Source organism: Micropterus salmoides, unplaced genomic scaffold, assembly GCF_014851395.1.
Source record: "Micropterus salmoides isolate LMB-PRFRI ecotype aquatic unplaced genomic scaffold, ASM1485139v1 Ms_hic_scaffold_21, whole genome shotgun sequence".
NCBI classification, from domain to species: domain Eukaryota; kingdom Metazoa; phylum Chordata; class Actinopteri; order Centrarchiformes; family Centrarchidae; genus Micropterus; species Micropterus salmoides.
Genome location: NW_024041262.1, coordinates 23005301 through 23020740, shown reverse-complemented (window position 1 = coordinate 23020740; position 15440 = coordinate 23005301). Strand labels below are relative to the sequence as shown.

At 40.7% G+C, this 15440-nt stretch overlaps 1 protein-coding gene across 6 annotated transcripts in view; it reads left to right on the top strand.

Annotated features, from left to right (window-relative positions):
* LOC119916161 (major histocompatibility complex class I-related gene protein-like) overlaps positions 1 to 9216 on the top strand; it is a 30983-nt gene extending 21767 nt beyond the window's left edge. For 2 of the 6 annotated variants that reach the window (XM_038736069.1, XM_038736064.1), the window contains 4 exons: positions 1576 to 1878; positions 7363 to 7467; positions 7819 to 7836; positions 7986 to 9216. In XM_038736069.1, the coding sequence (XP_038591997.1) occupies positions 1576 to 1878; positions 7363 to 7467; positions 7819 to 7836; positions 7986 to 8050 (491 nt within the window). In that variant the 3' untranslated portion in view covers positions 8051 to 9216. The remainder of the gene's footprint in view (positions 1 to 1575; positions 1879 to 7362; positions 7468 to 7818; positions 7837 to 7985) is intronic. The other 4 variants (XM_038736065.1, XM_038736067.1, XM_038736066.1 and 1 more) reach the window with 4 other exon arrangements.
* Positions 9217 to 15440: the final 6224 nt, after the last annotated feature.

Sequence of the window (15440 nt, the reverse complement as noted above, 5' to 3'; positions counted from 1 at the left end):
GAACAGGGATACCATGGTCCTTAAACCAGGTACTGGTAGCTTTGGCACTGTGTGCAGGTGCCAAGTCCTGTTGGAAAATGAAATCTGCATCTCCATAAAGTTGGTCAGCAGCAGGAAGCATGAAGTGCTCTAAAACTTCCTGGTAGACGGCTGCGTTGACCTTGGACCTCAGAAAAAACAGTGGACCAACATCAGCAGATGACATGGCACCCCAAACCATCACTGACTGTGGAAACTTCACACTGGACTTCAAGCAACGTGGATTCTGTGCCTCTCCTCTCTTCCTCCAGACTCTGGGACCTTGATTTCCAAAGGAAATACAAAATTTACTTTCATCAGAGAACATAACTTTGGACCACTCAGCAGCAGTCCAGTCCTTTTTGTCTTTAGCCCAGGCGAGATGCTTCTGACACTGTGTCTTGTTCAAGAGTGGCTTGACACAAGGAATGCGACAGCTGAAACCCATGTCTTGCATACGTCTGTGCGTGGTGGTTCTTGAAGCACTGACAGTCCACTCTTTATGAATCTCCCCCACATTTTTGAATGGGTTTTGTTTCACAATCCTCTCCAGGGTGCGGTTATCCCTATTGCTTGTACACTTTTTTCTACCACATCTTTTCCTTCCCTTCGCCTCTCTATTAATGTGCTTGGACACAGAGCTCTGTGAACAGCCAGCCTCTTTAGCAATGACCTTTTGCGTCTTGCCCTCCTTGTGCAAGGTGTCAATGGTCGTCTTTTGGACAGCTGTCAAGTCAGCAGTCTTCCTCATGATTGTGTAGCCTACAGAATTAGACTGAGAGACCATTTAAAGGCCTTTGCAGGTGTTTTGAGTTAATTAGTTGATTGACCTTTTCACAATATTCAAATTTTCTGAGATACTGATTTTGGGGTTTTCATTAGTTGTCAGTTTTAATCATCAAAATTAAAAGGAATGAACACTTGAAATATAACAGTCTGTCTGGAGACAGTCTGTGAATGTATACATTATACAAGTTTCACTTTTTGAATGGAATTACTGAAATAAATCAACTTTTTGATGATATTCTAATTATATGACCAGCACCTGTACAGGAGAGCAGAACAGTGGGAGAAATAAAACGAGAAAAAAACAGGACACTCCGGGCTGTCCCCACAACAGGCTTTTTTTCATCCCCACATACTCTGAGTTGACTGAACTTATTCTGATCGGCCTTTCTGAAACAGAAAACTCGGAGTTTGACAGCTCAGAGTTCGTCAACCCAGAGTTCAGGTTTACACTCAGCTTTCTGAAACAGGGCCCAGATTTTAACATCACAGACCATGTATTTACTATAGTTTTTCACATGTACAATGCAAGATTTTAAATATTTAAAAAATCAGGTTTGCAAATGTTTCATGAGGAAGGAAATGCATTTAGATCTCAGTGATACACACACTGCATTTTGGTAAGAAAAACTGAATGCAACAACTTGTTTGTTTACAAGAAAACCTGGCCCTCAGTGAAAAAAACCTTTGGTATGATTTGCATTGTAGTCCATATTGTTAATAACATTATTGTTGTAATTATTGTCTCTCTGTCTCCCTCCTTCTCTCCAGACCCTCCCTCTGTGTCTCTCCTCCAGAAGACTCCCTCCTCTCCAGTCATCTGCCACGCTACAGGTTTCTACCCTGACAGGGCCGTGATGTTCTGGAGGAAAGATGGAGAGGAGATTCATGAAGACGTGGACCACGGAGAGATCCTTCCCAACCACGATGGATCCTTCCAGATGAGTGTTGACCTGAATGTTTTATCAGTCACACCTGAAGACTGGAGGAGGTACGACTGTGTGTTTCAGATCTCTGGTGTGAAGGACAACATCATCACCAAAATGGACAAAGCAGTGATCAGGACCAACTGGGGTAAGAATGAGATTAGAAAGTGCTGAATGGGACTGCATGTCTGTGGTTTGTTGGGTATTTTGGTTTTTAAAAATAATTTAATTAAGAAATACACGTTGCCCAGGATCACTGGTCAGATCATGTAAGCCTAAAAAAAAAACACAGAATGTTTTAAAGCATTTTACAGACCAAATTGTTTTGAACAAACTAATGACAAATTTGGGCAGCCTGTTGACTCTTCACTCATCTCAGAATTATAAATAACAAGGCCAGTTTGCCTGCCCCTTTTCAATAACTAACCAGACAGGCTCAGCAAACGACTGAGACGTGTGAAGAAGCTGTGTACCTGAGTATCGTAAAATGACAATAAATCTAAATTAAACGTTACGAAGCAAACAGCAGCAGGTCCGAGCTAATGTAGCATTAGCTGACTGCCCCTGCCTTGCAGCAGCATCACTATAGGCTACAGTGTTTCCCTATACGTTCATTTATTTGTGGCAGCCCACCACAATATCAAGGCTGAACGGCACATATTGATTTTCGATTTTTTTTACTAGGCCAATTTAAAATCGAATTTGATTGCAGAGCGCATTCGCGCAGCACATCCTCTTGCTCGTCCCTCTCTCTCTTGCTCTGTCACTCCCTCCCTCATGAACACAGCTACACAAATCTGTCCAACACAGCGCTGTCAATGTCAGAGACCCAGCTTACAAAAAAAGTTATTAGCAAGAATGTGAGGAAGGGGGCTTCGGGAAACAATTGTTTTGGGTCTGACAACTATGGATGAAATGATTCCGGCCAGAGAATCGATTCTGAGAGGACGCTTTATTTATTCCAGTGACAGGTTACAACAGTGAATGGGTGTTGTTCTGGAAATTAACAAAGGAAAAATATCTTCAAATCAAATTCTTCCAAATAAGAGTTTTCTATTATCTCGAGAACTTCTGATCGTCGAAGCCTACCGCCTACTCAAAGTAATCCAGTGGCCTCATCATATTCTGGTGCAAGAGACCCAAGGCGAATATCTAATGGAAGGGAACTACCTGCCTGAAGGGCGTTCACCTCTTCTGGAAACGAGTCCCTCTGAGAGTGCATCAATAGAAGCTTCTGTGCTCTTATGTACTCTGTGGCTTCACATGGAGTGGTGGTGGCAGAGTCTGCCGCACCATGTAGGGACCAGGCTGTAGCTTGTACAAGTTCCTTCCATGTGTGGAACTTGGTAATATCAGGGAGATGTGGAACAGGGTCAATGGAGATGTTCCCAATGAAAGTAGACTTCTTAAGTTTGCCGTCCTTCCACATATCTCCAGCTCTTGATATCTGTCAGGTTTTGGATCACTGTGGTGCGGGTTCCCACTAAAAAACCTTGTGTCGACAGGATTCAGATCTGATCCAGTACAGAATTGTTGTAGAGTCAGACCAGAGTATGATCCACAGAAAAGGGATGTTAAGTTGTTAGGTTGGATAGGATCATCCCAGCCTCTGCCCTCCTTCCACAAGTCCTGAATGAGCATCTTGCCTCTCATAGTGAACGGCACAAAGTAGCCCAGGGGGTCGTATTGGCAGGCTAGCACTTTGTAAACATGCCGCATAGTGGGAACTGATGTCTCAACAGGACGAGGTCTGTACCCCAGGGTGTCATGTAAGCAGTCCCAGCCAAGTCCAAGCGTGGGCTCCTGTAGGTCTTTGCTGCCTTAAGACAACCACAACACACTGCTTTGTGACCAAGCCTCTGGGTGTAGGTGTCCTATAACCTCTGGCATGTTGCTTGCCCACTGACGTATCTCAAACATATCTTTCTTCCAGAAAGCAGTAGCTAGCAAAGTCCATCAACGAGGGCTCTGGCTTCTCCAACAGCACTGGTGCTGTGCAAACAGTTGTCGACATAAAAGGAATGTTCCACATTTTCAGCAAATGTGGGGTTGTCAGCTTTGTGATCCTGGGCGTGTCTCTGCAGAGCATAGATCGCACCACAGGGACTGCAGGTTGTTCCGAAGGGTAACACCTGCCCCTGTAAATGGTTGGCTCGTTATATCTCTGCATGTCCCGCCAGAGGAATACAGAGTACAGGTCGATCAGATGGCAGCAGACGGATCTGGTGGAACATACCTTTTATGTCCCCACTGATTGCCACGGTATGCTGACGGAACCTCAGGAGGACACCGAGTAGGGTTGATCCTAGGAGGAGTTGGTCATTCAGTGATTGACCCCTATAGGTGAAGGAACAGTTGAACACGACCCTGTCCTTACCATTGTGCTGCACCATTGGTGGGGGATGAACAAGGACTCTGAGGATTGTTCAACTTCTTCAGGAGATATTTTCAATACATAACCAGCCTCCTCGAGTGTGTGGATCTCCTTGCAATATGCCTCTGCCCGACCAGGATCCCTTCTCTCTATACTGCGTAGGCTTGGTAGCAATCCTTCTTTTGGGGCGCGCAGGGTTACCGTTGGGGTCCGTCGGAGGAGTGGAGTGGCATGGCGCACCATCAACCTCAACCCTGGTGGAGGCCCTTTGCAGTAAAGCAAGGGCTTGCTGGTCCTGTTTAGAGTGGGTGGCATTGCTCTGCAGGCGCTATTTGTCTGTGCCCAGTGGGTCCTTGGAGGGTCCAGCCAAACTTGGTGCAGACAGCCACTGGTGCTCCTGTAGGGCCTGCGCGCACCTGTCGAGTAGGTACCAACAGGTGGGGCATGTCTGAGCCGATTAGCAGAAGAGGTCAAACACGGTCAACTGGTGGTAAGCCTTTGAGGTGCTCGTAGCGTTTCTGAATAGCAGCAAATGGGTAGGAGTAGTCAGCTAAGCTTAAGCTGATGGCAGTAAAAGCCTGGCTGATCTTATACTTCATGGCCGGCTGATGTAATGGGGATATGTACACGTTAACTGAGGCACCATGAAGCTCCACAACCTCCTGCTGGACAGTTCTGAGGTGAAGAAGAAGCTGAAGAATTTCTGACTGTCGGGACAGCTGAAGCTGCTGTATGGCCTGTGACAGTATGATGGTTCTTTCAGAGCTATCATCTAGCACGGCATAAGTTTCCATAGCTCGGTTTCCATTATGGAGAAGGACCTTCACAACTTTCAGCATGACCTGCTATGATCGGTTGGGTTGGTCAAGGTAGGCCTTTGTCGGAGGAACACTCAACATCAGAACCCTCTTTGACATCTCCCGAGCTGCGTCATGTGACCGGGAGCTCAATGTGCTCTTCTCTGAAGCGACCCTTAGGTGACCACTACACCTTTTTGGGAGACATGGTGGCATGGTAGAAGGATGCTGGGAAGGAAGATAATCGACGTTATAGCTGGCAAAATGCACTGGGGGATGTCGCTTTCTTTGGGGTCGTCCATATATTTATTTATATTTATTTATTTATATTTATTTCAGCGATAGGTTACAACAGTGAATGGATGTGGTTCTGGAAATGAACAAAGGAAAAATCTTCAAATCAAATCTTCAAATCAAATTCTTCCAAATTATAAATCTTAAATATTCCAACAAATCTGGTGAAATCCTTTACATAAAATGCTACACTTTGTGTTCAAATAATGTATATTATTGACATAACCCATAATAGCATTCACAGATTCAAGTTAGCACATGGAAAGACACGGCAAAATTTACAAAGAGAAACTGAGAAATATACAAAGGCATGCATGTTAACAGGAAATTAACTTGCTCTACAGCTGAAGAAACATAAGCAGATTCTCACCTGATTCACTCACGCACACAAGTCACAAGGGAGAAGTTATAAAAGCTTAATTGTCCCTGCTAGACTGAAGGAAACTGTCGCTATTTTGCAGCTGATAATGGCAAATTTGTGCATATTGTGCACGCGCACGCTCCCCGACGATCTGGGAACACACATCTTGCTTTCATTAAAAGCATGTAAGGACCCTGGCTAATAAGGATAGCTAAGTTAATGTTAGAATACAGCTAGGTTTTCGAGGCTAGCACGCTGTCTATAGTGATGGCAAGTTCGAGTCTTTTGACAGACTCATTAAAATGAACTAATCTTTTTTCGTTCATTACGTTCATTTGAACTAGGCTGGTTATTGCGGCGCTGCAGCCCTCTAGTGGGCGATTAAAAAACACGGAAGGCTGTCTGGCTTACATTATTTGAGTATAAGTATAATGCACAATTATATTGTGTATATATTGATTACTGTATATCATCATTATATAAACCCCCCTGGGCCCACAACCAAATTCAAACCATGTAAAAACCACAGAAATATGTTAATCCACTACTCCGGCTATATCCTTCGATTTTCACAATCTTTCCCGAGTATACAACCAGACCAGCCACATAAAGGCTTATGTATATAATTACTATCATTATCTCTAAAGTGCTCATTCATACAGTAGCCTAACATCCCTATCCATGAGTAAAATATTAATATCAGATTTGCAGTAAATATATTGAAGTAATAAACTTGATACACTATATGAATAAACACACTCTTATTAAAATTCAATCAATTTAATAATAATCTGGATCAAGCCACCAAGTTCTTAAAGAACTCCAGCACAGAGAGAGGAACAAAGAAATAAACACATGTAAACGCAGCAGTTTGGCAGTTCTGGACGCAGGATGGGCCACATCAGGTCCTGATTCTGCAGACAGAGAAACAAACATGAGCACATCGCTCTCAAACACTGCCAGCTTGTTTACCAGTCACGAGCTGTGAAACAACAGCACTGCTCTGTTGATAAATAAAAAGTAAAAGTTTCTGTGACAAATGAACGACTCAGACCTAGAGACCCACAGTTGAAAGTCGTGAACTAATCAATTCTGTTTCCTGTGCTGCCTGCTTACCACAGCCCTGTAGCCGAGCTGTCACGTGACAAATGAACGAATCAAACCCTGAGACCCACAGTTGAGAGTCGTGAACTAATCAATTCTGTTTCCTGTGCTGATGGAGCCCATGCAGCTGCCATGTAACGAGTGAACGTAAGAGTCCAAGATCCTTCACACATGCATGAAAATGAACGAATTACTCACTGAGACAACCCGTTCCTCTCGAGTCATACACACGATTAGGTCTTATGAACGAAACAACACTAGCTGTCTATAGCTGGTAGTCAATATCGACTGCATGACGCCCCCCCCTCCTTTCTTGCAGGCTAAAATAAAAAAGTTGACATAATACACAGGATAGTAATTATGGTGTAGTCCATTTGACATAGTAAGTCGAAATTTCCGAGTTCCAATCAGATCTTGGTTTCCGACTTAAATCTGTTGTTGTACTGGAATGCTCAACACGTGTGTGATTTCACGTCCGACTTCTGAGGTAAATGGACGCACCATTATTATCCCAGTCCGCCCCTGGACACACTTTTAACTAAATGAACCAAATCATTGATGTTACTGTATTAACTAAACTATAAGTCAGTCTTAGTTCACAGCAACAAGTATGAATAAACAATTGGATGGATCAATGTACTTTTGTTCTAAACTGCTTCATCTGTACTAGTCTTAGTTTTTTGTTGTTGTAATTTTGTTCAGCAGAAGAACCCAGCGTCATGACCGTCCCCATTGTCGCTGCAGTGGTTGTTCTTGCTCTCGTCCTCATCGCTGCTGCTGGATTGATGGCTTACAGAAAAAAGAAAAGTGAGAGATAAAGATTATCTGCTTTTCTGATATTTTTCAGTACTTTGATTTTAGTCTTTGAGTTAAATTTTTTTTTAACAAGCATCAGTTCCCTGCATCCCGCAGTTAGAAGTAACCAACAGTAAGAGCTGTGAGGGTCAGAGCCTGTGAGTGATGATAATATGACTATCCCGTGTGAGAGAACTGATTAGAAAAGAAAAAAAGTAAAGACTAATTAGAAGGGAAGAAAGGAGTTGTTTTTCAGTTTGAGTGAGAAGTGGGGATTACTTTCACTAGGGATGAAAGGTGACAAAAGATATTCTGGCATTTACAACTTGAACTGAAATTATTTGTCTTCTGTTTTGATTTCAGCCAAATGTACTACAATTGGTACTGGTCACTTTTATTCTATTTCATCTGATCTGACACAAACCTTGTGCTGTAGATTAAAAAAGGCTTCACATTATTATGCAGATTCACAAAGGTTAAGTACAGAATTAGTGGACGCTGTTTCACACAGTTTGTTTCTGACCTTACAGATCCTGACAACAGCTCTGAACTCTCTGAGGGACTGAATCCACACATTGACAAACACACTAAATGAGTTTCCTCATATGACATGTGACACATTATATACAGTAGCTTTTCAGAACTAAAGATGGCTTCATGCAACAAAATTGTAAGTGCCTGTAAGTAATCGGTATAATTGTTGTGCTTCATATGTATTATGTTAAATGTAATAATTTATTTCACATTAGAAATTTATAATTCATGATCTAAAAAAAATGTTGTTTGATTTTGTCATACATGTTTATTTTATCATTCATTTTACATTGATGCAATCATTTGTTTCAGTTTCTAAGCATGTCTTTTTTATCCTTTTTAAATGATACTTTATAGTTTTTAAATTCCTACATAAGTTATAGGTTTCTGAACATGTAGAAACTGAATACTGTATCTACTTCTGATGACAGATTATTGAAATGGGTTCTTTGGTAAGACAGGTGAACGTGTGGTATAAAAATACCACAGGGGTTACTAACTAGTTTGTAATTGGTAAGGCTAGTGGAATCAGATAGACTTGCTTGGGTGGGTGAAGGATTATAAAGGTTTGTTGTATCACCTGCTGTGTTCAATGCAGGCTGATTATAACTCAGCATAGTATAAGGAATTCTGTAACCTGTTTTTCACAGAGCACAACCATGTAGCCTAATGTGCGATGCGTCTACAACTAATCACAGCTTATAAACTACTGTACTGTAACTACTGTATTATGAGTATAAAGTCACAATATTTGTGCTGTGCATTAGCCTACTTTATTTCTCTGCTGATATCGTAGATTTATTATCTAGAGGGCAACAACAACTATAAACTCGGATGGTAATACATCAGTGTAAAAATTTCATGCCTTGGAAATTTTCAGTGTTCAGTCTTGGGTAAATAAACCTATATCATTCCTGGCTTAATCATTTCACCAATAAACCTCTTATTCCTTTGTGATTTTACTTAAGAAGAACTTTAAATACTTGCAGATGGCTTCAGTCCCTAATGTTAGTGCTGACAAAATGGTAATTTTGAATTCTACTTTGTGCTTCTGTTGCATTTAGTTTTCCCCTTAAGCCTCAGAGAACATCAGGTGTTTCTTCCAGTTTTTGAAGGCGACATACACTTTAATATCATTTACATGGTAATTGTATTGTGATTATACAGAACGAGAGCCATAATTGTTCTGAAGAGTGGATTAATGGCTAATTAAATGAATGAGTGCCACTTTGTCTTGACTGCAGTGAGAATTTGTTTAAAGGAGGTATTGATCTTAATCCTGACTGTGTCACACTCAGCTGGAAAAATGCTCCAATGAATATCAGGGGTCATTGTGGGGATCAACAGAACCAAAACTGACACCAAACGGGACAGTCCTGACATCAAGGAAAGGCAAGTTTATTTGTATAGCACATTTCAACAACAAGGCAATTCAAAGTGCTTTACATAAAACATAAAAGCAGCAAAGGGAAATTGAAAAAAACAAAAACAGGATAAAATAAATTTTAAAGAGTTAAATAGGAAATAAAAACAGGGTAAAATAGGACAGTAAAAGTCACAGTCCGGTTTACAACATTAATCCATAGCCTTACATTTGATTTAATTAAAAGCAGTGGTAAAAGAAAAGTCTTCAGTCTTAATTTAAAAGAACTGACAGTTTCAGCAGACCTGCAGTTTTCTGGGAGTTTGTTCCAGATATACAGGGCATAATAACTGAACGCTGCTTCTCCATGTTTAGTTTTGACTCTGGGGACAGAGAGCAGACCTGATCCCAGACGACCTGAGAGGTCTGGATGGTTCATAACGAAGCAGAAGATCAGAAATGTATTTTGGTGCTAAACCACTCAGTGTCTTATAAACTAACAGCAGGATTTTGAAATAAATTATTTGACAGACAGGAAGCCAAAGACCTCAGAACTGCAGTAATGTGATCCACTTTTTTGGTCTTAGTGAGGACTCGAGCAGCAGCGTTCTGAATCTGTCTGTCTGATGGTTTTTTTTTTAGGGAGCCCGTTACAGTAGTCGAGTCGACTGAAGATAAATGCATGGATAAGTTTTTCCAGGTCTTGCTGAGACATAAGTCCTATAATCTTTGATATATTCTTCAGGTGATAGTAGGCTGACTTTGTAATTGTGTTAATATGGCTCCTCAAATTCAGGTCTGAGTCCATGACTACACCAAGATTTCTGGCTTGATTTGTGGTTCTTAACATTACAGATTGAAGCTGAGCACTGACTTTCAATCATTCTGCCTTGGATCTTTGTTGAATTGAAGAAAATTCTGGCATATCTAACCGTTGATTTGTTCAATACAGCCACTCAGCACCTTCATGGTATCATAGTCCCCTGGTAAAATGGTTATGTAAATCTGTGTGTCATCTGCATAATTATGGTAACATATTTTGTTGATTTTCATAATCTGAGCCAGTGGAAGCATGTAAATGTTGAACAAAAGAGGCCCCAGAATGGAGCCTTGGGGAACTCCACATGTAATTTTTGTCAGCTCAGATGTGTAATTACCTATAGACACAAAGTAGTTTAGTACTGTGCCAGAAAGTCCAACACAGTTTTCAATCCTGTACCTGGACAACACAGGAGGGTTGGTTCGCCTGTCGACAGTAGCAAACAAGGCACGTGCATTATTATTGTTTTTAGTGATGATGTCATAGAAGAGGGACCGCCTTGCATTTCTCAATTCTAAATGATCATCAGTTGCAGCTTGGTATCCTGTCCATCAGTATCACAAACAAGAGAAGTGCATCATCTAACATGTTTAGGTTGCTGTCCTCATACTCAGCATAACTGACTTTCAGTCAGGAATGAAAACATCTCTTGATCATTTTTAAATGGAATAAATAGCTCACAGCAATGACCTACACCTCCATTCCTGCCGCAACTCTGAAAACCCACTAATAAGAGCTATTTTAGCAAATTCACAGGATCATTTAATGACATCTGAGAGTAAGCTTGTCCACTTTGTCCCGCAAAGGATGGAATCAGAAGTTCAATAGTAGGGGACGCGTCCTGTCAAGGTTCTTGAAGGAATGTGATTGACAGCTGACAGTTAGAACAAAGTTCTGTATACAGACTAGGAACAAATTAAAGGAAAAACATGAATAAAAGAGTGAAGGATCATCAAATGCCAATGCTCCCATGCAGCAGGGCTCACTGAATGATTTAGTCTGTGTGAAAATGAAGTGACTACAGCCATGCAGTTACCAGATCTCAGATGGGTGTTGACCTGAATCTTTCATCAGTTACACCTGAAGACTGGAGGAGGTTCGACTGTGTTTCAGTTGTCTGGCATGAAGGACGACATCATTACCAAACTGGACAAAGCAAAGATCAGGGCCAACCGGGGTAAGAATGAGATTAGACTTGACAAAGGTGAGAAACACGTTTAATTTAATTTTTTTTATGCTGAATGGTACTCCATTCACTACCCCTCAGAAAACCAATATCTGGATCTAGCCTACATCTTGTAATCTTCATCTGCACATGTTGTGATCACGTTTTGTTGTTTTTTTTGCTTAGTAACGAAGCTCAGTAACATTCCCATCCCGATAACTGCTGCAGTGGTTGTTCTTGCTGTCGTCCTCATTGCTGCTATTGTATTTTTTGTTTACAAAAAGAAGAAAGGTGAGACCTTTTATCCAGACTGTGCCTTACACTACTACTTTTTGTTGCTTCAGATGTGATGCACTATTAAATGTTTCTTCAGTTTTGCTGAGTATGATATAACCCTACAGAATAATACAAAGATCTAAAAAGAAAATGAAAGATGAAGCTTCTCGGTCATCCAGGTCGTACTTAACACAATTGACAATCACACCACCCTGCACACAGTGACGTCATGTGGGACAGCATTTATTACTCTTAAGTATTTAACCTCCTTTTAAAGTCGCTGCCTTAAGTGAAAATTTCTGAGATTGTTTCGCGATTAACTGTAAAATGTATGCGTCACCTTACAGCTGTAAAGAAAATATCTATAGATGTATTACTATGCTCAACGATACATAGAGAAAAGCTGTATATGATGATGTGAATTGAGGTTAGGAAGAGAAAAAAAAACAGCCTCTTTTTTTGAATATCTGATTCATTTCCACTGCCTTTTCATTCCTTTTGTACATTTTGGTTTTCCTTCAAAAGTGCTGGCTCTTCATATAAAGTGATAGTTCACCAACTGTGTCTGTAGTTTGTAATATGAATATTGCCTGAGTATTCAATATTGACAGACTAAATGAATGTTGCTCCAAAGTGTGGAACTATAAAGGAAAGAAGAAATCAGCCATGCAAATCTGGTATAATACACAAGGAGGGAGATATTCCCTGCAAATGTAGCACAGCTGGGGCTACAGCTCCAAAGGAAAGTACTTGCCACTCATACACACAAGGTGCGATCCTGCTTCAGGTCTCTCCACAGGAACCGCAGAAGTGGTCGATCTCTTGGGCTAATCGGTGATAATAATGATGTGCTTTATGTCTTGAGCTGGGCCTTGTAGATGTCATACTGTGGGCGTGTCTGTTCTGCCTTGTTCATTTAGTTCTCTGTCAGTCCTGTTATTTGTAGTCCTTTCTGTATCTGTTATCTAGTCATGTTGGAGTCTGGGGTTTTGTTCCATGTCTTTGTCAACTGAGTGCCATCCTCCTCCAAAGGTTGTCTACTACTGAGGAGATGCCTAGAAGCAGAACCAGGAGACTTGATGATCCCCATCAACATGGGATTCTGTCAGGTGTCCCTGCCCCAACTGTGTTGCTAGATACAGCAAAATATAAAACAAAAAGTAATACGGCTGGTTTTGAAATGTGGTAATCATGTCAGAGAGGTGATTGTGATATATTTATATATATTTATATATATCTCCACAGCAGCGATACGAAGCTACGAGTAAAGTCTGAACTGTCTTCATAATCAGTCAACACACCTCTGGACACACCTCGTCTTTCTTCTTGTATACAGTATACTTATTTTTAATGACGTTTAAAATTATCCATTTGTGATACAGGTTGTAGTTTTAGTAGTATATAATAACAATAAACAAGTGTGTCATTTGGATGTCATTATTGGAGACATAAGACATACATGTAGTTGCTTGATTGTTTACGCTGCAAGTGTAAAGAAAAGGCATTTATCATTTTCAATGTTTTATTTAAAAAAGAATGAAAATATTATCCAGAACAGGGAAAAATCTTTGTGTTTTCTCTGCCCTCCTGGGAATAAAACAATATACAGGTATTCATCCACACAGTGGATGGAATTATTTGTGTAGCACTGTGTCAGTTAGTGACATTACATCTTACACCCTGCTAGGATTAAACCTCTGTATTGTCCTAATGGATTAGGACAAAAGTTGCACATCTTCCAGAAACAGCAACTCAGTATCACAACTCTAAGTGCTCCACACTGCCACACTACAAACTGTCTGTATGCTGCCTGACTGAACTGTCTGTTACTCTTACCTGGGTCTGGAAGATCAGCCATGTGTGGTGCATGGAAATACTGTAGTCTGGATGTTAACTACAGAGCTGTAGTTAGCTGTTGTAATCAGTAAACAATAATAAAAAAGTAATAACAATAGTGTTGGATTACATTTATATAGCACTTTATTTTTGACACCCAAAGGGCTTATGGGGAAACACCAGAGAAACTTTGAGACAAGCACACTGGGAAATAATGTATTAATATAAAAAAAAATATATATATAAATAAGCTACCTGTTCATGTGCAGTCCTCATCAGAGACAATAATGCTGTCACCATGGAAGCTCTAACATGAAAAACAACGTACATGTTATGAGTCACAAAATTCACGTTCGTGTCGTGTAACTGATGGAAAAGGGAAAATGTGTATCAGCCTGTTTTTAGCTTTGCCCAATGTTACTGCAGCTGTTAGCACAGCTACCTGATGCTAACAGCTAGCCAACTCCTTACTAAATCAAACTCAGTCTTTTTAAACCTATCCAATAATAACATGCTAGCTTGATAGTGAGTACTAACAGCCGGGTTAGTTGTTAATTTTCATAACGATAAAGTTAGATGTTTTCTTACCCCTGATGTGAGCCGCTGCTCTCTGCTTGTCACAGTGTGCTCGTCCTCCAGCAGAGTCGGCAACGCACGTTCACGTTTTTTTGGGGGCGTGGCTTTGAAAGGATCCCAGAAGGGAGGGGTCTGTTGGATACTTAGTTTAGATACTTAATAGTTTCTCAAACTTACCTACCCTGCCTTTAAGTTTACATTTTCATTTATTTAAAAATTAACTTATTCAACACGTTCTCACCTTTTTATATTATGGTTCTCACTCCTGTCTCATCACATATTGTCGCTTGGTCAAGGCCTTTTGGCGTCGCCTTTTAATGACCTGGGAGGCCTTTTGCATCATTTATTGACGTTTAGGGCTCTTTGGTCAAGTTTGCAATGCTTAGCAATGACAAAATATACTTCTGGTAAAGTTACCAATAATAAATAAAACGTCTGGTTAGACTTTCAAAATAAAACGCTAGCCATTTGAGCATTTGAGAAGGCGCATACTGTTGCTTTCAGACCAAACGCGAATTTTCGCCTCGCAACGCTTTCCTCGCGTGAGTACATCATAGACTGTATATAAAAAGTGTTCACACACAACGCGAGAAGTCGATTTTAACCCAATAATGTGAATAAACAACTTGCCATTGCTACAGCTGTATGAACCCAAAGTAAACATTTTGTTGTGATTGTTGTAAATAGAAATAAACGGATCAAACTGATGCCGAAATAACTACAATATAATGCAGTTTTGTTAAACATATGATTTCATGCTTTGTCAGGTCTGTCAGCAAGACAGCAGGACAACAACTTCTAAAATATTTGTTTTCTGAATGGAGTTCGGATCAATCAGGGCTATGCTATGCTAACTTGGTCATAATAAAGTACAACGATAGCTGGAATAAAGTTACAAACACATTTTTTCTGAACTCACCAGGTAGTTCAACCTCCTCGCTTTCTTTGCTCCCAGCAATGTCCAGTTTTGTCCGTTTTTTATATAAATATGAAGTCGTGCCAAACGACGCTAACAACACTGGAACCGGATGTGCTGAGAAGCTCGAGTGAAGATAAATCAACGTTGTAATCCTAAAAACTAAAGTAAAAAGCTAATTTAATAAAAGCAGTTTACTCCGAGCTACTCCCTCGAGCAAACGGCGAAGTTGCCAGCAAAATCCAGTCCGACCACGGGTGTTTATTTGTCCGAAGCCGCAGCGCTGCTCCCTGCTCCTCTAGCCCAAGTTTAGCAGCTCTCAGCCGGCCTGCAGATTTGTATGTAAACCAGTCTATGATGTAAACTCACGGCCTCGAACACTAACTTCGCTTTTGGTCTGAAAGCACCATTAGTCTCAGATCCAACTTAAAAGCTGGCTGTCATGTGAAAAGAGAAAATTAAACATAGCAGATACCTAAAAAATATTTGTTTGCCCTGG